Below are 21,942 nucleotides of genomic sequence, written 5' to 3'. Positions count from 1 at the left end.
GGGGAATCCAGGAGCTTTTGCTGAACTGGGACCTGTTGGCAAACCTGGGAGGCCCACATTAGTAGATGAGTGAAGTGAGGCTCAGACGTGAGTCCTGCACTCAGGAGGCAGGGCCTCTGCAGGCCTGGATGAAGCTCTCAAGCCTGACTCCTCCTCCAGCCCAGTCACCTGCAGAGACCTCACAACAGGAAATGAGATGAATAATGTTCAACCTTTACTCCCAGGATTCAGAGGAATACCATCTGCACAGACTCTCTGATGTCTGGCTTCCTGGAGGAGCCAGAGTCTCTTTCACTTTCAAAGAACACATTTACTACCTGAGGGGCCTTGGCCTGGGACACACATCAGTGAGCCCCATAGAAGAGCAGGGTGAGTAGTGGGATCAATGGAGTCCATCAAACCATTTGAGTTGTGGGAAGGAAGTCCTGGCCTGACTGCACTAAGGCATACTGTGGCAGACATGGGTGACCCGTCCTGAGAGCCAGGGCCCAGGCTCCAGCCCTGCTTGGAGAGTCTGCAGGCCAGCCCTGGTGGGAGGGAGGTGACTGGATTCCCTGTGTGCTTCATGTGCCTGTTCCTGTCATAGTCTGTCCTGCACCCTCCTCTCTCCTGTCTGACCTGAAGCTGCAGGAACAAGGATCGTTAAAAGTGGGGTATTTAGAGGGAGGACAGGGAGGAGAAACAAAGAAGACAAAAGAAGCAGCTGGGACCAGCAGGTCTTGCATGAGCAGATTAATTTATCCAAGCAAGTTTGTTAAGAAATCTAGCATCCCATGTACTATTTGAGGTGTGGTGTGGACAGCCAAGCTCAGTAGAAAGCAAAGTCTGACAATGTTGGCAAAAGGAACACAGGATCCTTCAGATACAGCTGCCTTAGGACTGATAACCAAAGCCCAGGGTGAGCAGTCAGGTCCCCATGAGCTACAACTTCAATTTCTCCAAGGCACTGGTTCCAGTGTCAGACTAATTTCGACAAGTCCACTCCTGGACATGTCACAAAACTAATGTTCCCTTTGTCCTTTCACCAGAACCTATGGGAAAGTCTTGGGTCACTCTATCCCCTCCCCCCACTTGCCCAAGTGTCTCTTTGGTTTTCTCTGGGTAATTTGTCCTACCAGATAGTTGGTTTTGGGTTGTTTCCCCTGTGTGGTGCTCAGGGACAGGAAACTTCTAAAGATTCCTTCACAGGGCCTAGCTTGAACTCAAACTGGACTCTTGAGTCCCCCTCTGTGCTGCCTCTCCCCACCTCATCCTCTGTCTCAGTAATGGCTGAAGGACTGATCTCCTTAGAGTGGGACATTAGAAAAGGAAGAAGATGAGGAACACAGAATAGCGAGTGTCCTGCACAATCTATTCCTGCATCCTCCATCCCTGTCTTCCTATCCTATCATGCTCCAGTCCCTGGAATCCCATACCCCAACCTCTTCTCCCTTGATTCTCATCTTCTAATCCTCCCAGCTGTCCCGCTCCATGTCCTGCATCCTTCCATCTTCTTGCTTTCCCATCCCTAAATTTCCCACCCTCCATTCTCCAGATGCCCACCTTCCCACTCCTCCCTCTCGAGCACTTTCCATGGCTAGGACTGAGCCAAGTCTTTGCTGCTGTGGTTCTCCAAAGTTGGAGACCTGGATCTCCTGCCTGCTGGTGGTGGTGGGAACTGTGCCCTCCTCCAGGAACAGCACTGCTTCTGCACCAACAAACCCAAGCTGGTTGAGAGGTCAAAGACTTAATTAAGGAACGGACAAAGATTCAGTGACAGTCATCTTTCTAAGGACAGGCTTTTGTTCCCTCCCACTCTGGCTCCTCCCCTTGGTCTCTCCATTCCTCCTTATACTCATGCTTCCATTTTCCCTGTCCTTTAAAAGATTTACACAAGTTCCTCCTGGATCAAATCACTGCCATCACGAGGTCCACACTAGGACAATGGCTGCTCTGGAGAGGAGCTTACTGGGTCCCCTGTCTTCAGTCTCTTCTTATTCTCCATAGCCCCTGTCTAATAAATGTGTTCAAAGTTTTTTTCCATGAGTGAATGGTGATGATCACATGATCCACTGTAGCAGAACAAGTTAAAACACTTCCTACTACATGAAGTCACCTTTACTTATTCCCCCTTAAAACCTGTGGACATAGCCTAGCCCCACTTCCATTATCATCCTCCCACAGGAAACAACTAAGGAACTACTGACATGTTTGTTTGTCCTCAGAGCCAGATAAATGACCTTAATGACCTAAAAGAAAAACCTTAGAAGACCTGAGAACCCCCCGACTCAGGATAAGAGCACACCAGCCTGGCAGGAAAGCCAGCACAGTAAGAACATTGCTGGCATTGTTCATGGAACTATAGAGAACACACCATTGATTAACTTCTCCCAGAATTCCCTCTTCTGCCCTATAAAGCCCAGGCCCTGCACCTGAACACACAGTCTCCATCCCCAGGAGAGCCTGGAGCCCTTCAGTTGTCCTGACCAGAAGATAATGGTCCTTTAGAGGCTGCTCAGCTCTTTCTTTTATTTCCAGGTTTCCTCCGTCAGTTCTGATCAAACACCCATTTCCAGAGCAGAAACGAGTGGGAGACAAGAATCCATTGGATTCCTGCTTGCAGCAACAAAGAATGGAAATCCTGCACAGCCAGGCACTATCTGAGGACTCTGCCACCATGGAAAAAGAACAGTCCAAGGAGCCAAGTGACAAAAAGGAGGCTCAGCATGAGGGTCAACATGTCTTGGAACCCACCCACCACACAAGGAGGCAGATGGACCTGGAGCTGAAAGGGAACAAAGCACAGAACAAAGCAAAGAAGGACTTAATGATAAGTAAGTACATCAAGGACCCAAACCCACCAGTGCTATGACCCCTTCATCACCGCTGAGCCCCTCTGCCAGGGTTTCCTGGGCAGGCTAAACTGTCAAAAGAGTTCACAAGCACTGGGAGAGGTGGAACAGGAAGGTTTGCAGAAAGCAGTAACTGAATGCTAAGCCACACACGATCTTCTCCACTTGTGCGTTTTCAGGCCCGTGTGGTCCTCACAGCCCCCAGAGAGAAGCACTAGGAAGCTGTAGTGGATAGAGGATGGCTTTTAGAAGGGGTTTGAGAGTGGTCAGCACAAAGTTCAAGTCAGTTCCCAAAAGAAGCCCCTGGTAACATTAATGTTATAAGCCTAGATTATGGAGCTGGGCAGAGGCAGACTACAACCCTCCTTGACATCTCCATCTGAAAAATGGGAAGGTAAACAGTTGTTTCCTTGTTCTGTGGGAGTAAAGTGATAATCCACATTGATTGATAAATATTCTAATAACTAATAAATGTTCAATAGTTATAAGCCCCTGACCATGCAATTGCTGCTGGTGCTGTTGTAATAGTTTGTGTGCAGTGGGACAGATGCTCAATAAAAGGGAACTGAGACTCAGAGAAGAATAGACTCACACAGAGGACTAGTTTGGAACCAAGACAGGTGTGTGAACTTCATGGTCCCAGTAGCACTTAGTAGAATGTCCTTCTCCCAATGAGACTATAGAGAAGGGTATGAGGGTAAGCAGGAAGGACCCCAGCCTTGCTTGCCTGGCTCCTACCTCAGGCTCTCCGAAAAACAAACAACCACTCTCTCCTTCCGATAGGACATTCTCCTCATTGCCTGGATCCACATGCACACCAAACATGCAGTCCCTTGAAAGGACAGAAAACTTGGAACTTTTGAGCTCAGACTATGAGTTTTGGAAACACTTTCAGATCTCACAGTATAAACTTGTAAAATGGGAACCTAAGAAGTCATGATTCAGACAAAAAGATAATGTGAGCTGAGGGCTGTGTGAGGGACTTCAGTCCACACAGATGATGTTTCTTCCAAGCTGAACCTCCACCTGTATGGGAACCTTAGCTGGTGGACTGAAATGGAAGGACAGAGTTCAGCTGGCACCCAGAGCTCAGCTCCTAATATGAAGAGGAACTGGGGGTCCCAGGGGCCATGCAGGTCCTGAAGCTGAGATAGACTCTGAGAAGAGGGTAAGTTCCTGCCTCAGCTTCAGCCAGTGTCTTTTACTGACTTTGTTGGTTTTATTCTCATCTACCAGGCCACGCACTTGCCTCTTCTCTTCTCAGGCATCAAAGTCTAGAGAGAGAGGTTAACCTGTCCAAGCTCACAGCACATAGAAACAGGTGCAGGACTGGAATCTAGAACAATGGAAGCCTGAGAAATGACTTCCTCTTCCTTCATCCAGCTGCTACTCTGTGAAAGTCCTGCCCAGCCTAACCCTTGTTTCTCCTTTCACAGTCCATTAGAACCAATAAACATTAAGATGAGGGAGCCTGAGTTCAAGACCAAACTAAGTTCCATAGGGAAATCTTATTAAAAGTTATTAACCCCAGGGGTATTAGTTACTCGTCATGTTACTGTGACAAAAGAAATTTAGAGAAGAAAGGGTTTATTTGGCTCACAGATCAAGAATATAGTCCATCAGGGCAGAAAAGCCTTAGATGCAGGAGACTGAGACAGCTGCTCCCATTGTGTTGAGTTGGGAAACAGAGAGATGAATGCTGGAGCTCAGCTCACTTTTCCTTCTTATTCAGTCCAGGACTCCAGCCCTTGGGATGGGGCCACCTGCAATTAAGGTGGGCCTTCCTACCTCAGTTTACCTAACCTATCCCTCAGAAATCTTCCCAGAGACATCTCTGATAGGTACGTTTAGATCCTGTGGCATTGACATTAGTAGCCATCACATCATCACACCATCTCACAGGATCATTGTGGGAGTTCAAAGTGTAACTCTCTGAAGCACAGTGGGTGTTGGGGAACTAGCTGTTTCCTACCTGTCTTTTCTCACTGAGACAGCCCTGTTCCCACCTTCACCAAGCTTTTCCAGACACACCTAGAGAGCATGAGTTTTCAGGCCAAGAGTCAATCAATCTTCTAACATCAGAGGGTGGTGTCTGGGGCCAGAGAACCTCCTTCCAACCCATAATACAGTAATCAGGAAGCTGCTAGGAAGAGATGGCTTCCAGCTGAAAGTCAAAATACACTGTTTAGGGCTATGAGCTTCTTAAGGTGAAGCAAAGACTAAGTCTCCTGGAACAAAGTGCACAATATAGCACCTCTGTTCTGGCGAGCCCTAGAAAGCATCCTAGGAGCCTCACTTTTGGTCATGGCTCTGCTCCCATGAGGCCCTTGGAATTAAGGGCAGTGTCTTTTCTAGCAGAAGAACACAGAATTTCTGGGCAGGGAACTGCCAGACAAGAGAATCCATTACCAAGGATTCCTCATCACTCACATTCCCAGGTGGCCAAGGGGTCATCAGGGGTTTGCTGAGAACCCACTCATGTCAGGCCCTGTGCCCAGGGCTTTCCTTGTACCTCACTCAGACTTAAATCTCACAATCACTCTTGAGAGAGAGACTGCTGTTGTCCCACCTTGGAGACAAGAAGAGCAAGGCTTAGAGAAGTGAAGGCACACAGTTGAAGAACTGTATTCAGCCTTCACTATCAATATTCACACTGAACACCTCTGTCTTCCTCTCTCTGGCATCAGGGCAATCAGGACAGTCACACCATAGCCAGGTAAATACAAGCTCTGTGTCCCAAGGTCCTGACCTTGAGCAATATTGTTTCTTTGTGCTAGAAGATGCCACCTTTGAAATCTGAGCTACACTCAAAGAAAAGCATTCCTTCCACTGCCAGCTTCCAGTAAACTTGTAGAATCCAAAGTCTTGAAATATGTCCTAGGCTTAAAGAGCATCAACTGACTTAATCAGTCTCAGCACCTCCCATTGGAAACAGAAAGGGCAGAAGAAAAATAGGAAGGACTTGAGGAATATTATAGAAACATACAAATGCAGTAACATCTATGGAATGCAAAACCTTAGTAATGAAGATAGCAACCATGAAACTGTGAGTACTGAAGTGTTACTGTAACTAAACAGCTCATTGGATTAGAGAATCTTGGCAAGCAGAGTGATGAGGAAATGCCTTCTGTATTAGCTATTATCAACAACAGAAAAAAGATCAATTAAAGAGAAAGGCATTTTTCATTCATTTCATTCATTTCATTCTAAGTCCCAATGGCATGTCTTATCTGAGAACTAGAATAACTTAATATCCAACAACAGCTTCATAGTAAATACTCAATCCACATGACATGCTTTGTGATGTATCAAGAGGGAAAGTGGAAAACTAAGTAAAGTACATGATGTCTGATGTTGTAGGTTTTGTGGGTCTCTGTCACACCTGTACAGCTCTGCTGACACAGCCTCAAAGACAGCACACACAACAGAATGACAAATGGCCATGCAGTGCTCCAGAGATACTGTGTTGCTGTGTTTATTGATGCACTTTTTAGTTTCATTTTGATTTCTCACTGTGGTACTGTACAATGGCATGCTTTTTATTTCTTTCTTTTCTCTTTTTTTTTCTCCTTTTGGGGAGGGTGAGCAACAAGAATAGGGTTCCCTGACATTTTCATATATAAACATTGTCTAACTCAGAAGCTGTAGTGAGAAGAGACAGACAATCAGAAGGGCTCTGAGAAGGCTGACATAGGGTTCAAGACAGCTCCCAAGACAAGCATTCAGTGACAGTGAAGTTGTAACCCCAGACCCTGGAGCTGGGCAAAGGCAAACTACAGCCTCTGGATAATGGGAAGGTTAACAGCTGTCTCCTTGGGTGTGGGAGTAAAGTGATAATCCACACTGAATAATAAATAGTCTAATGTCCAATAAATGTTCAATAATTATAAGCCCATGCCCATGCAGTTCTGCTGCTTTTATTATAATAGTTTACAACCCTGTGGGACAGAAGCTCAGAGCCCCACATAAGGGAGCTGTGGATCAGAGAGGAATAGACACTCACACAGAGGACTAGTGTAGAACCAGGACAGGTGTGTGGACTTCATGGTCCCAGAACAGGACCATTTCCCTTCAGCACTTGTGAGAATTTCTTTCTCCCCATGAGACTATAGAGAAGGGTATGATGGTAAGCAGGAAGGACCCCAGTCTTGCTTGCCTGGATCCTACAACTGCCTCTCTGACAAGCACACAACCATTGTCTCTTTTCCATAGAATGTTCTTCAAACACAAGCGACCGTAAAATGATATATACCAGGGAACTGTTGAGCACAAGCCATGACTCATTGAGACACGCTCAGAACATAGAGAGGAATCGTAATAAATGGGAAGATAAGGACTTTGGATTCAGAAGCAGAGGTAAGTTAAGCTGAGGGCTGTGATTGGGACTTCAAGTTCACATAGGTGAGTTTTCTTCACAGGTGAGCCTCCACCCCTATTGGGTCCTGGGATAGGGGACTTAAATGGACTGACAGAAGAACCATGATGGAGTACTAAGAGTCACAGGCTGGAAATGGTCCTTCTGGGCTCGGCAGTCCTGAAGTTGTATGTGACTCAAAGGGAAACTGGAACCCATGGGGTCAGCAGTGAGCCTCACCCAACTGGCATTCAGAGTTCAGCTCAAAATATGAGTGGGACCTGAGGATCCCAGGTGTCCTGAAGCTTCAGGATCTGTTCTCTTAGCTTGGACCCTGGGAAGAGGGTAGGCTCCTGCCTCAGCTTCAGCCAGTGTACTGACTTCCCTTATTTAACTAACCCAGGCCACACCCTTGCCTCTTCCTCTTTTCAAGCACCAAAGCATCCACCTCTCTCCAGTGCACAAAGTCTTCACAGAGAGAATAACTTGTCCAAGCTCACAGCACAGATGCAGAGCTAGAATCTAGAACAATGGGAGCCTGAGAAATGACTTCTTCCTCCTTCATCCTGCTGCTACTCTGTGAAAGTCCTGCCCAGCCTAACCCTTGTCTCTCCCTTCACAGTCCATTATTCCAAACAAACATTAAGCTGGAGGAGCCTGAGTTCAAGACCAAACTAAAATTCATAGGGAAATCCTATTAAAAGTTATTAACCCCAGGGGTATTAGTTACTCATCATGTTATTGTGATAAAAGCAATTTTAAGAAGAAAGGGTTTATTTGGCTCACAGATCAAGAATATAGTCCATCAGGGCAGAAAAGCCTTAGATGCAGGAGACTGAGACAGCTGCTCCCATTGTGTTGAGTCGGGAAACAGAGAGATGAATGCTGGAGCTCAGCTCACTTTTCCTTCTTATTCAGTCCAGGACTCCAGCCCTTGGGATGGGGCCACCTGCAATTAAGGTGGGCCTTCCTACCTCAGTTTACCTAACCTATCCCTCAGAAATCTTCCCAGAGACATCTCTGCCAGGTGCTTCTAGATCCTGTGGCATTGACATTACTAGCCATCACACCATCTCACAGGATCATTGTGGGAGTTCAAAGTGTAACTCTCTGAAGCACAGTGGGTGTTGGGGAACTAGCTGTTTCCTACCTGTCTTTTCTCACTGAGACAGCCCTGTTCCCACCTTCACCAAGCTTTTCCAGACACACCTAGAGAGCATGAGTTTTCAGGCCAAGAGTCAACCAATCTTCTAACATCAGAGGGTGGTATCTGGGGCCGGAGAACCTCCTTCCAACCCATAATACAGTAATCAGGAAGCTGTTAGGAAGAGATGGCTTCCAGCTGAAAGTCAAAACACACTGTTCAGGGCTATGAGCTTCTTAAGGTGAAGCAAAGACTAAGTCTCCTGGAGCAAAGTGCACAATATAGCACCCCTGTTCTGGAGAGCCATAAAGAGCAGCCTAGGAGCCTCACTTTATAAAAATGCTCTATGGTTGTCACCTAAAGTAACCTCTTAAAATCCTATAGAGATTGTTTTTAATGTTTTTATTAATGGCTTTTGAAAAAGCACAAAAAGCATGTTTACATACAAAGTCCACAAGTTCCACAAAAAATATTTGCACCCACTGTGGGCTATACTGCTCAAATTAATATCCCTACATTTCAGAAACAGCTTATAGAATCATGTTAAAAAGTAGATATATTCCTGGAAAAGGTATAGGAAAAATTATCAAAGAAAATCCAGGACCAGGATGCTACTGTTCTGCTCTGAGATTGGTTGGTTTCACTGGTCAGTTGGCCAGAGTCAGAGTTGGCTCTGATCTCACTGAGCCCAGGGCCAGGGTGTTACTCTATGATTGGTTGGTTTCACAAGTCAATTGGCTAGGGGCAGAGATGGCTCTGATCTGAGCCAAACTGTATTTCTTTCACTGACCTTACTTAGCTTTTTGACACTAATTCTAAGGCCAGGGCCAATTTCTTTCACTGACTCTGATTCTAGGGACCAAGAGTGTTTCCTTGGTACCAGTCTCAGAGTCAGGGCCTGTTTCCTTGGTTCTGGGTTTGGGGATAAAGTGTTAATTTCTCTAGCTCAGGTCCCAAACCCTAGGTGTGTTTTCCTGGTCCTGGGCACTAAGGCCAGGGTGCTACTGTCCTCCTTTGTGATTGGTTTGTTTCACAAGTCAATTGGTTAGAGGCAGAGATGGCTTTGATCTGAGCCAAACTGTGTTTCTTTCACTGGCCTTATCTGAGCCATCTTTCCCTAGTTCTGGGATCCAGGGTCAGGGTGGGTTTCTTTATCCAGCCCCTTTTCCCTACACTAATTGTAAAAATGTATATAATGAACTATTTAAAACATATTGTGAAATTGTTTAAACTCAGGAAAAATAATTTTACTTATTGTTTCTTTTCTGGTCTAAGTCTACTTCAAGAGAAGTCAGAAATGATTCTATAAAGAAGATGCAGCATGTGTGTGGTTCCCAGATTTCTGGGACCATGCTTTCTTAGAACAGACTAAGAGTTATAAATGTTACCATGAAGTAACTTGTCAAGTAAGTTCTGACTTAAAACAATCATCAGGGGGATGTTTTACTTTTGTAATAGATATTTTATCTGTAGCTCTGAGAAAGTGAAACTAGAGGCAGCCAGCAATATGGTTTGTATAAAGAAAGCAAGCAGAGTAGGTAGCATATACACTTCTGGGGTCATGCCCAGAATTATGAAGCGAACTATCCATTGGCCTTGCCAAAATGGGTCAGTTTCTCCAGGGCCTTGCCACAAGGAGAATTTGATCATGCTATTCTCAGGCCTTGTCCCCTGAAGAAGTCCCATGGCTCCCAGCAATCACAGCTAGGAGCATGGCCGAAATCATACAGGCATGGTGCTGGAGGAGTAGCTGAGAGCTTACAACCTGATCCCTAAGCAGCATGCAGTGGGACCTATGTGGGCTTTTGAATCCTCAAAGCAGACCACTGGTGACACACCACCTCCATCAAGGACACACTTCAAATCCTTTCCAAACAGCTCCACAAACTGAGGACAAACATTCAAATATATGAGCTATGTGGACCATTCTCACTCAAATCACCACAACATCTTAGCACAGCCAAAATGACTGTTCATAAGACAAACAAACAAAAAAAGACAAATGCTGCAGCAGATATGGAAAAATAAGAATTTCTAATCATTGTTGGTAGGAGTTGTAGTGGTCTGAATGAAGCTGCTGGAATAAGAGTCATTAATAGTGAGGTATTCAAAGGCTAAGAAACAAATAAGACAAAAGCCATAGCTGTGTGCAGCAGTTCTTGCATAATCTGATACTTATGCCATACAATTTTATTAAAAAGTACAGTATTGTATGAACTAATTGCAGGGAAAAGTGGCCAGGGTCAGCACAGAGATAAGTCAGACAATGTTGGCAAAAATAACAGGATCCCTTAGATACAGATGCCTGGGGGAAGTGTCAGGTCTTCAGTCTCATCTTACTCATCATAGCCCTGTCTATTAACTGTTTTCACATGTTTCTCCAGAAGTAAATGACAGCAATCACGTGATCCACTGTAGCAGATCAAGTTAAAATTCTTTTCCTGGTTCATGAAGTCACCCTAACCTGCACCCCCTTAAACCCTAGGAACAGAGACTAGCCCCACCTCCATCATCCCCCTCCTGCAAGAAACAGCCAATGAGAGAATACACCTCCCTCCACTTTTTTTTATAAATCTGTCCTCAGGGTCCGGAATGAAGTGTTAAACATTAATGAAGAAACCTTAGATAAGCTGAGAGCCCCAGACTCAGCATAACAGCACACCTGCCTGACAGGAAAGCCAACACAGTAAGGAGAACATCCACTGACATTATTCATGAAACTATAGAGAACACATCCATTGATAAACTTCCTCCCAGAGTTCCCTCTTCTGCCCTATAAAGCCCAATTCCTACACCTGGACACACAGTCTCCATCCCCAGGAGAGCCTGGAGCCCTTCAGGTGTCCTGACCAGAGGACAATTGTCCCTGTAGAGGCTGCTCTGCTCTTTGTTTTATTTCCATCTTTCCTCCATTGGTTCCAATCAAACACCATTTTGTGACAAAGAAATCGCTGGCAGAGACAAGGATCCACTGACCTCCTTGGAGCAACAACAGATGGGAGTTGTGAAGCCGTATGGGCCAGAGCTGCACACTCAGGTATTACCTGAGGACCCTATCAACACAAGAGCAGCTCAGTCCCAGAAGGCAAGTGACACAAAGGAGGCTCAACATAAGGGTCAACAGGTCTTGGACCCCTCCCACCACACATGGGAACCATTGTTCCCGAAATTCCAGGGACCCCTTTCCCCGTCAGAGGAGAACTTAATGCGAAGTAAGTTCACCAAAGACCCCAACTCACCACTACTGTGACCCCTTCATCACCACTGAGCACTCCTGACAGGGATTCCATGGCAGGCTAACCTCCTGTCAAAAGAGTCCAAAGCCCAGGAAAGGCTGGAACAGGAAGGCTTGCACAAGCCCCAACTGAAACCTAGGGCCACAGCCTCTTGTACACCATGCATTCTCATGCCCCCAGCTGGTGTTCACAGCCGCTAGAAAGGAGCACTCAGAAGCTGTAGTGGGGAGAGGCTATAATTCAGAGGGGATCTGAAAATGGGTTCAAGGTTCAAGCCAGCTCTAAAAAGGAGTGCTTGGTGACACTGATGTCACAAAGCCAGACCTTGGATCTGGGCAGAGGCAGACTCCCGTCCTGGCTCTACCCATCAATAGACAAGTCACTTTACAGCCCTCTGCCTTCACCTGGGAAATGGGAGAGTCAACACCTGCCTCCTTGGGCTGTGTGAGTAAAGTAATAATCCACATCAAATATTAAATAGTCTAATATCCAATAAATGTTCAATCATTTGCACAAGCCCATGCAATTGCTGCTGCTGTTATTATAGTTTGAAACCCTGTGGGACAGAAGCTCAAAGACCCACATGAGGGAGCTGAGGTTTAGAGAGTAATAGAGACTCAGGCAGGTGTGTGAACTTCATGATCCCAGTGCAGAACCATTTCTCAGCATCATTTGTGAGAGTGTCATCCTTCCCATAAGACTGTGGAGAAGGGTGTGAGGGTAAGTAGGTAGGACCCAAGCCTTGCTCCCCTGGCACATACCTTTGCCTCTCTGACAAGCACACAACCACTTTCTCCTTCCCACAGGACAGTTTTCCTCATTTCTCGGTCCCAGAAGCACAGTTAACATGGGATTCCCTAGCCTGCCCCACTTCCTGGAACTACAGAGCCATACATCTTGGAGACATTCTCAAATGCCAAAAAAAGAAATTGTTAAATCTGATGAGCCTGAATGCAGAAGCAAATGTAAGCTGAGATGAGGGCTGTGGGTGGGACTTCTGGTCCACATAGATGTTGGTTCTTTACAGCTAAGTCTCCACCTGTATAGGAACCTGGAATGAAAGACTTATATGGAAGAGCAGAGGAACCATGGTGAGGTACTAAGAGTCACAAACTAGAAATGAACCCTCTGGGCTCCACAGTGCTGAAGCTTCATTGACAGATGGGGAAACTAAAACCCCAGGGGTGAACAGTAAGCCTATCCAATTGACAGCCAGAACTCAGCTCAGAATCTGAATGGGCACTAAAGTCCCAGGGGTCATGCAAGTCTTGAAGTTTCAAGAAGGTCTAGTCTCTGGAGATGGACTCTGTGAAGAGGATAGTTTTCTGCCTCAAATTCATCTAGTTTCTTCTACTGACTTCCCTTATTTCAACTTAGGCAGGCCGCATCCTTGCCTTTTCTTCTTCTCAAGCATCAAAGCAGCCACTTCTCTCCAGTGCACAAGGTCTAGAGAGAGGTTAACTTGTCCAAACTCACAGCACATAGAGACAGACAAAGGGATGGAATCTAGAACCCTGGGAGCATGAGAAATTATTTTCTTCTCTTTCATCCTGCTGCTATTTGGTGAAAGTCCTGCCCATGCCTAACCCTTGTCTCTCCCTTCAAAGACCATTCTTCCCACCCCACATTAAGTTATAGAAATGTTGATCACAGAGTCAAACTCCATTATCCTCACTCCACCCATCTGTATCACATCTTCATCATCTGAGCCTTCAGGCTGCTTACCCTTAGCTCCACTGCCACCTCAGCAACAAGCACAGATCTCACATGTTCATGATCCACACAAATCCCTTGCACATGGAGCTTAGGGAAGACTCCATTGATGATATTATAGCAGAGGTTGAACTGTTCATGTCTCTCTCCCCACAATGGTTCCTCTTATTCTTCCACTAGCATCTTCTCTCTCCTGCCTTTTCCTACACTGTTCCCAGATACCCATTTGTTCCATTTAGAGCAAATCCACTCCATCTCCAACTTGTGTGCTCAAGTTTAATTGGCTATCAAAACTGTCCCTGACAGTAAAGATGCCCACCCATCATAGGATATCACTTAGTAACTGTCAGCTATTATTTGAAATATGGTTCTCAGCCCCCAGGAAGTTCATCAGAATATCTCTGTCTTATGTACATTGTTTTCATCTAGAAGTTTTAGATCAAAAAATAAGAAAAATCATATGGCCTAACACTAAGATTATTAACTATGCAGAGACATATTCCTGTAATCTCAGAACCAGGGAAATTGAGGCAGGAGGAACCTAAGTTCAAGACAACTTGAGCTACAAAGTGAGATCCTATTAAAATTTATTAATTCAGATGTATTAGTTGCTTGTCATATTATTGGAACAAAATGTCTGACAAACAATTTTAAAGAAGAAATGGCTTATTTAGCTCATAGATCAAGAATGTAGTCCATGACCCCAGAAAAGTCATAGTTGCAAGAGACTGAAACAACTACTCACATTGTGCTTAGTCAGGAAACAGAGAAATGAATGCTAGTGCTCAGCTCACTTTTTCTTTTTATTCACTCCAGGACTCCAGCCCTTGGGATGGTGCCATCTGCAGTTAGAGTGGGCCTCAGTAAACCTAACCTGTCCCCCAAAGTGTTCCCAGGTGTTTGTCTGCTAGGAGATTCTAGATCCTATGGTATAGAAATGCTAGCCAATGCACCATCTCACAGAATCATTGTAAGAGTTCAAAATTCAAGTGTCTGAAGTACACTGGGCACTGGAGAACTACCTGCTTCCTCCCTGTCTTTTCTCACTGGTAGAGCCCTAATCACACCTTCACCAAGCTTTTTCAGCCACACCCTCAGACCATGAGTTTCCAGGCCAAGAGTCACCCAGTCTTCCAACATCAGAGGGTGTGTCTGAGAACTGGGAACCTCCTTCTAACCCATAGCACAGCAATCAGGAACCTCCTGGGATAAGGCAGCCTCTGCCTGAAAGTTTAAATTCACTATTCAGGTGACATGAGCTTCTTAAGGTGACACAAAAGCATGAGCAAAGACTCAGTCACCTGGGGCAAAGTGCATAGCATAGCACCCCAGACCAAGAGAGCCCTAGAGAGCAGTCAAGCAATCCTGCCCCTGGAGCCTCATTGGGCATGGCACTGCTCCCTGGAGGCTCTTGGAATTAAGGGCAGTGTCTTCTCCAGCACAAGAACACAGCTGGCTTTCTGGGTAGGGAACTGACAGACAGGAGAATCTATTACCACACGATCTCTCATCACTCACCGTCTCAATTGGCCAAAGGGTCATCAGGGGTTTGCTGAGCACCCACTCATGTCGGGCCCTGTGCTCAGGACTTCCCTTGCATCTCACTCACACTTAAATCTCACAAACATGTAGCTAGAGTTTTCCTGCCTTGCCCACAGTTAGGACAAATCTCTGTCACCCGCCAGTCCCACAGCTGCTCAGACCCAACCAAGTAAACACAGAGACTTATATTGCTTACAAACTGTATGGCCGTGGCAGGCTTCTTGCTAACTGTTCTTATAGCTTAAATTAATCCATTTCCATACATCTATACCTTGCCACGTGGCTGGTGGCTTACCAGCGTCTTCACATGCTGCTGGTCATGGCGGCGGCTGGCGGTGTCTCTCCGTCTCAGCCTTCCACTTCCCAGAATTCTCCTCTCTCCTTGTCCCACCTACTTCCTGCCTGGCCACTGACCAATCAGTGTTTTATTTATTGACCAATCAGAGCAATTTGACATACAGACCATCCCACAGCACTTCCCCTTTTCTTTTTTTAAAAAGGAAGGTTTTAACTTTTACACATCGCAAAGGCAGCTTGGTATATTTGGGAATTTGGGCGTAGTTTCTCTTACTACTTCCTGCTGAAGGGGGGCACTGTATCTTATGGGGACACAAAGAAAATTTAAGGATCATGGAGTAGTCCGTGAGGCTGTATCGTCTGAGCCAGTTGCCTTGAAACGATTCTGGATGTTGAATCATCTGGGCCATGGTGTCATCAGAGATCTTTCAGGTGGTCTTGGGGAAACTTACAGATGCATTTTCTTAATTGCTAAGGAAATGATGAACACTTTTTCAGATATTTCTTCTCCATTTTTATTTCTTCTTATGAGAACTCTTTTCAAATCCATAGCCCATTTTTCAATTGGACCATTAGGTTTCTTTTTTTTTTTCATTTTTCTTTATTATTAAGAATTTTTTTACTCACTCTACATACAGATCCCACCTCCTTCCTCCACCTACCCCCTAGCCCTCTCTCCCAAACCACCCCACATTCCCACATCCCCCAAAACAAGCTCTCCCATGGGGAGTCAGCAGAGCCTGGCACACTGAGCCTAGGCAGGTCCAAGCCCCTTCCCACTGCACCAAGGCTGTGCAAGGCTTCACAACACAAGCACCAGATTCCCCAAAGCCTGCCCATGCACCAGGGACAGATCCAAGTTCCCTGCCTGGGTGCTCCCCAAACAGTTCAAGCCAAACAACCATCTTCTGTATCCATAGGGCCTAGTCCAGTCCCATGGGGGCTCCACAGCCACCAGTCCACAGTTCATGGGCTCCCACTAGTGTGGCTGGTCATCTCTGCACGTCCTCCCATCACGATCTCGATGTCCCTTGCCTGCAGTATTTCTCCTCTCTCTCATCAATTAGATTCCTGGAGCTCAGCCTGGTGCCTGGCCGTGGATCTCTGCATCTGCATCTGCCTCAATCAGTCACTGGACAAGGGCTCTATGATGACAGTTAGGTTATTCGCTAGACAGGTCAATAGAGTAGACCAGTCCAGGCACCCTCCTGGACCACTGCCAGCAGTCCAAGGTGGGGACCATTAATTTTTTGACTCTTGTTTTCTGAGTTCTTTATAAATTCTACATATTATTCCATTGTCAGATGTATAGATGGCAAAGATCCCCTTCCTTTCTGTGGGCTTTCTCTTCACTTAAATCCAGTTTTAACCCACAGAATAATGGATTATTAACAAGCAATTGAATTTGGTATTCAAATTAAGTGCATTTATCTCTAAGCCCAGTGCATAACTATTGAGCAGCTCAGTCTACCATACAGTAAATGAACTCTGTTGGAATGAATTTAGAAGAACATTGCCCTTATGAAGCAATTAATTAGTTTACCAATTAGTTGATCCAAATCAATTACACTTATAACCAAGAAAATACATCCAGATTCACTCATGACATATTTATTTCCTCTAAATATTGGGCTTACATGTACCTCCTTACAACTTCCTAAGAACTCAGTACTAAAAGTGTCCGTCAAAACAAGGAAAAATATTCATTTCTCTAAAAATACATTTGAAAAGATATAAATTTAGAGTTTCGTTCATGAGTCAAAATATCCTGAACTCCAGGCATCTATTTAAAAACTGTTTTCTAAATGTACAAAGGGTTTTAGTTTGATGAGGTCCCACTTATCAGTTGTTGGACTTAATTCCTGGGCAAATGGAATCCTATTAAGAAGGTCCTTTCCTACACCTATATCCTGTAGGGTACTGCCTATGTTTTCTTCTAGCAGTGTCAGTGTTCAGGTTTCACAGTTATGTCTTTGAGCCATTTGGATTTGATTTTTGTGCAGGATGACATAGAGGGGTCAAGTTTCATTCTTCTACACATATGCATCCAGTTCTGCCAGGCCCACTTGTTGAAGATGTCATTTATCCAGTGTACATTTTTGGCATCTTAGTTAACGGTCAGATGGCTGTAGTTTTATATGTATGTGTGCTGTGAGCTTCTACTTTGTTCCACTGGCCTACATGCCTGTATTGAGCTCGTATCAAAATGCTTTCATCACTACAGATCTGTAATAAGTCTTGAAATCTGGAATAGGTAATCCCTCCAGCACTGTTTAGCTCAGGATCACTTTGGCTATGTGGGGTCTTTTGTGACTCCATATGAATTTTAGGATCTTTTCTAGTTGTGTCAAGAATATTGTGGTGAAGCAGGCATGGTGGCATATGTCTGTAAACCCAATACTTAGGAGGCAAAGGATGGCAGATCTCAGAGCATTCAAGGCCAGCTTTGTCTGCATAGTGTGTTTCTGGACAGCCAGAGCTATAGAAAGAGACTCTATCTAAAAAAAAGAAAGAAAGAAAAGAAAGAGTGTTGTGGAGGGTGCAGAGGCTGGAAAAGTTGCTCTATGGTCAAGAGCACTAATTGCTTTTGCAAAGGACCTAGGTTTAGTTCCCAACACCCACACAGTGGCTCACAACCATCTATACCTTGAGTTCCAATTCATTGTTCTCGTCTGACCTCCATGGGCTCCAGGCACAAACATGGTGCACATATGTACATTAGGGCAAAATACTCCTACACATGAAATAAAATAATCTTTCTTAAACAGAAAAAAAATGTATTAAAATTGTTTTCCTCTACCACATCCTTTTTTCATTTTTTTATTTAAAAGTTTTCTTTTTTTTTCATTTTACATACCAACCACAGTTCCCCCTCCCTCCCCTCCTCCCCATCACCTCCCCACCTTCCCCCAACTCTGCCCTACCCCCATCCACTCCTCAGACAGGGCTTCAAAATTTTTAACAGGTGTGTGGGCATTCAAATTGGAATTACATTGCATCTATAAATTGCTTTTGGTAAAATGCTCATTTTTCTCAATATTCTGCCAATCTACAATTATGGAAGCTCTTTTCTTTTCTTCCTCAATCTGTTCATTCAGGGATTTGAAGTTTTCATTGTAGAAGTCATTAAAATATTTTATTTTCTTAGATGCTATTGTGAATGGGAAAGTGCCCATGATCTCTTTCTCAGCATATTTGTTGGCCATGTGTAGAAAGGCTACTAGTCTTTGTTAAGTTGATTTTTTTTTATCCTGCCGCTTTAGTGTAATTAGTGATCATTTAAGGAAGTCTTCTGGTGGAATTCTTGGGATCTCTTATGTATAATGTCATATCATGTGTAAATAGAGACATCCAATTTATTTTTCTATTGTTTTCTGTTTATTTTCCTTCTCTTGAGGAAATGGGGAGTGGCTAGAGAGGTGAATCAGCAGTTGAGAGCACCAGCTGTTCTTCCAGAAGACCTGGGTTCAACTCCCAGCACCCACATGGCAGCTAACAACTGTCTGTAAATCCAGTTCCAGGGGCTCTGACACCCTTTCCTTACTTTTGAGGGCACTGCACACACGTGGTGCACAGACATACATACAGGTAACACACACATACACATAGAATAAAAATTACAATAAAAATAATTTTAAAGGAAGAAAAGGAGTGAGAATAGTGGACAGCCATGTCTCATTTACGATTTTAGTGGGATTACTTTGAGATTTTTTTCACCATTTAAAAAAATGTTGGCTGTGTATTTGTTGTAGAAAGCCTTCATTATGCTGAGGTTTAGGTCCTCTGATCCTGTTCTCTCGATAACCTTTCTCATGAAGGAATGTTGGATTTTGCCAAAGGCTTTTTCTGCATCTACTGAGATAGTCATGTAAATTTATCAGGAGGCTTATTTATATGACTTATTATCTTAATTAGTTTATATATTGTTTTAGTTAGTGTTTTTATTGCTGTGAAGAGACACCATGAACATGGAAACTATTTTTTTTCATTTTTCTTTATTAAGAAATTTTCTACTCACTCCACATGCTATCCACAGACCCCCCCTCCTCCCACCCCCTGCCCTCTTTCCCAAGCCACCCCACATCTCTACATCCCCCAAATCGAGGTCTCCCATGGGGAGTCAGCAAAGCCCAGCACACTGAGCCTAGGCAGGTCCAAGTCCCTTCCCACTGCACCAAGGCTGTGCAAGGTGTCACACCACAGGCACCGGATTCCAGAAGCCTACCCACAGACCAGGGACAGATCCCGATCTCCCTGCCTGGGTGCCCCCCAAACAGTTCGAGCCAAACAACGGTCTTCTGTATCCAGAGGGGCTAGTCCAGTCCCATGGGGGCTCCACAGCACCAGTCCACAGTTCATGGGGTCCCACTAGTGTGGCTGGTCATCTCTGCACATCTTCCCATCATGATCTCGATGTTCCTCACCTGCAGAATCCCTCCTCTCTCTCATCAATTGGATTCCTGGATCTCAGGACCATGGCAACTCTTATAAAGGAAACCATTTAAGGGGGCTGGCTTACAATTTTGGAAGTTTAGTCATTATTATCATAGTAGTGTGCAGTCAGATATGGTGCTGGAGAAGGAGCTAAGAGTTCTACATCTTGATCTGCAGGATGTAGGAGTCTATGTTCACATGGACATTACTTGAACATAGGAGACCTCAAAGCCTGTCCCCACAGTGACATACTTCCTCCAACAAGGCCACAACTACTCCAACAAAGCAACATTCCCTACGGGGACCATTTTCTTTCAAACCACCACATACGTGTTGGTTGAACCAATCCTACATCACAGTATAAAAACCAACTTGATCATGGTGGATGACCATTTTTCTATATGATTGTATCCAGTTTACAAGTATTTTATTAAGGATTTTTTGCATCTTAATTCATCAGGGAAATGGGTATGTAGATTTTGAGAGATTTTTATTGTTAATGTGTGTGGGGGTTGGGTATTAGAGTCATATGGGCTTCATAGAAGGAGTTTGGAATTGCTCCTGTTTCTGTGGGGATTTTGAATAACTTAAGAAGAATTGTTGTATATCTTGTTTGAGAATCTGGTAGAACTACTGTAAATCTGCCCCTGTCTGTCTGGTTTTAGTCAGAAGGCTTTTTATTAATGTCCCATCTCCTTATTTGTTATTTGTATGTTTTAGATCTTTTCTTGGTTTAATTTTGGGGACTTGGATAAGTCCAGAATTTTGTGCATTTCTTTTAGATTTTCCAACTCAGGTTTTTTCCTTCTACCATTCTGAATTTCTTTGTTGTCTGTTTTAATGTTTCCATTTTCATTTCTGATTCTGTTCATTTGGATCCTCTTTTTTCTTTTGGGTAGTTGGGCCAAGGTTCTGTCAATTTTCTTTATTTTCTCAAAGAAACAGCTCTTAGATTTATTGATTCTTTGTACTGTTTTCTCCGTTCCTATTTCATTAATTTCTGCCTGTTTTGTATTATTTCTTAACATCTGGATTTGGGATTGGTTTGCTCTTGTTTTTCAAACTCTCGAGTCTCTTCATTAAGTCATTCATCTGTGCTCTTTCTGATACTTAATGTAGGTACTTGGACCTACACATTTCCCTTATAAAACTGCTTTTAACTCATCATAGAGGTTTTGTCCAGTTGTGTTTTCTTTTTCATTTAGTTACAGAATTTTTCTTATTTCTTTCTTGACTTTGTTAGTTATTTAGCCACGTTGTGTTCTTATCCTACAAGGAAATGTCACAAAACACGACAGAATCCGCTTATAAGAGTTTTATTAGAGATAAAGGGATAGAGAGTGTGCAGGCCTGTGGGAGAGACACGTGCGTGGAGAAGAAGAAGGAACCGGGAACATGGCGCTCCACTTTAAAACCGGCTGGGGGTGTGGCCAGGTCACGTCACTACTCCATGCGTGTGCGTAGATCACACGGTCACGTTGCGCGCTTACGTGGCCATGAAATGTCATGGATCCTGGTTACGCGAGATGCCCTGACCTGGAAATGCCTATCCTGACCTGGCATTGGCTAGGCGGAAGTGTCCCCCTGGTATATGCGACTGTGGGGGCGTGTTGTGAACCCTTCAGACTTACTCATTATTCCCTGATGAGTAGTTTAATCTCCATGAGTTTGTGGATTTAGATTTGTTTGCTGTTGATTTTAATTTTAATTTCATTGTGGTCAAACAGGAAACATTGAGGTATTTCAACTTTTCTGAATTTGTTAAGATATGCTTTGTGTCTCAGGATGTGGTTTGTTTAAAGGAAACATCCTTGGACTGCTGAGTAGAAGTATATCCTTTGTTGTTTTGGTGGAATATTCTGCAAATATCTGTTGAATTCATTTGATGTATAATGTTATTTAATTCTTTCATTTCTCTGTTAACTTTTTTTCTATATGAGCTGTGTGGTAGAGAAAGTGGAGTATGAAACCACCTGCTATTCTTAGGAAGATGTTAGTCTGTGCTTTCATTCCAGTACTACACTTTTTTACAAAATTGGGACCACCAGAGTTTGATACATATATTTTTAGTATTGTAATGTCTTCTTGGCTAATTGTTTCCTTGGTTATAATGAAGTGTCCTTATTCATCTCTCTTGATTCATTTTAGTTTAAAGTCTATTTTTTCAGGTACTAGGATAGCAGCACCTGCTTGCTTCTTGGTCCCAGGTGCTAGGAATAGTTTCCATCCTTTCCCTGTAAGGTGCTGACTGTCTTTAAAGCCAAGATGAATAATTAGAGAGAATAAAAAGAGTGACTCCCTTTCTTAATCCTTCAAGCTGGCCTTTTATGAGAGAACAGATGCCATTAACACCATTGAAGTTACTATGGAAAGTTGTGTATATTGATCATA

At 44.2% G+C, this 21,942-nt stretch overlaps 1 protein-coding gene across 1 annotated transcript in view; it reads left to right on the top strand.

Moving 5' to 3' along the window:
- The first annotated feature begins 831 nt into the window (after positions 1–831).
- Positions 832–21,942, top strand: part of LOC102920101 (NACHT, LRR and PYD domains-containing protein 1a-like) — a 53,706-nt gene continuing 32,595 nt past the window's right edge. Inside the window, exons 1-4 of the mRNA XM_076543988.1 lie at positions 832–905; positions 2,518–2,813; positions 7,044–7,187; positions 11,275–11,541. Coding sequence (XP_076400103.1) covers positions 832–905; positions 2,518–2,813; positions 7,044–7,187; positions 11,275–11,541 — 781 coding nt within the window. The remainder of the gene's footprint in view (positions 906–2,517; positions 2,814–7,043; positions 7,188–11,274; positions 11,542–21,942) is intronic.

Source organism: Peromyscus maniculatus, chromosome 8 (assembly GCF_049852395.1).
Source record: "Peromyscus maniculatus bairdii isolate BWxNUB_F1_BW_parent chromosome 8, HU_Pman_BW_mat_3.1, whole genome shotgun sequence".
Lineage (NCBI taxonomy): Eukaryota > Metazoa > Chordata > Mammalia > Rodentia > Cricetidae > Peromyscus > Peromyscus maniculatus.
Note: the sequence above shows the minus strand (reverse complement) of the source record. Positions and strands in the feature narration are given on the sequence as shown.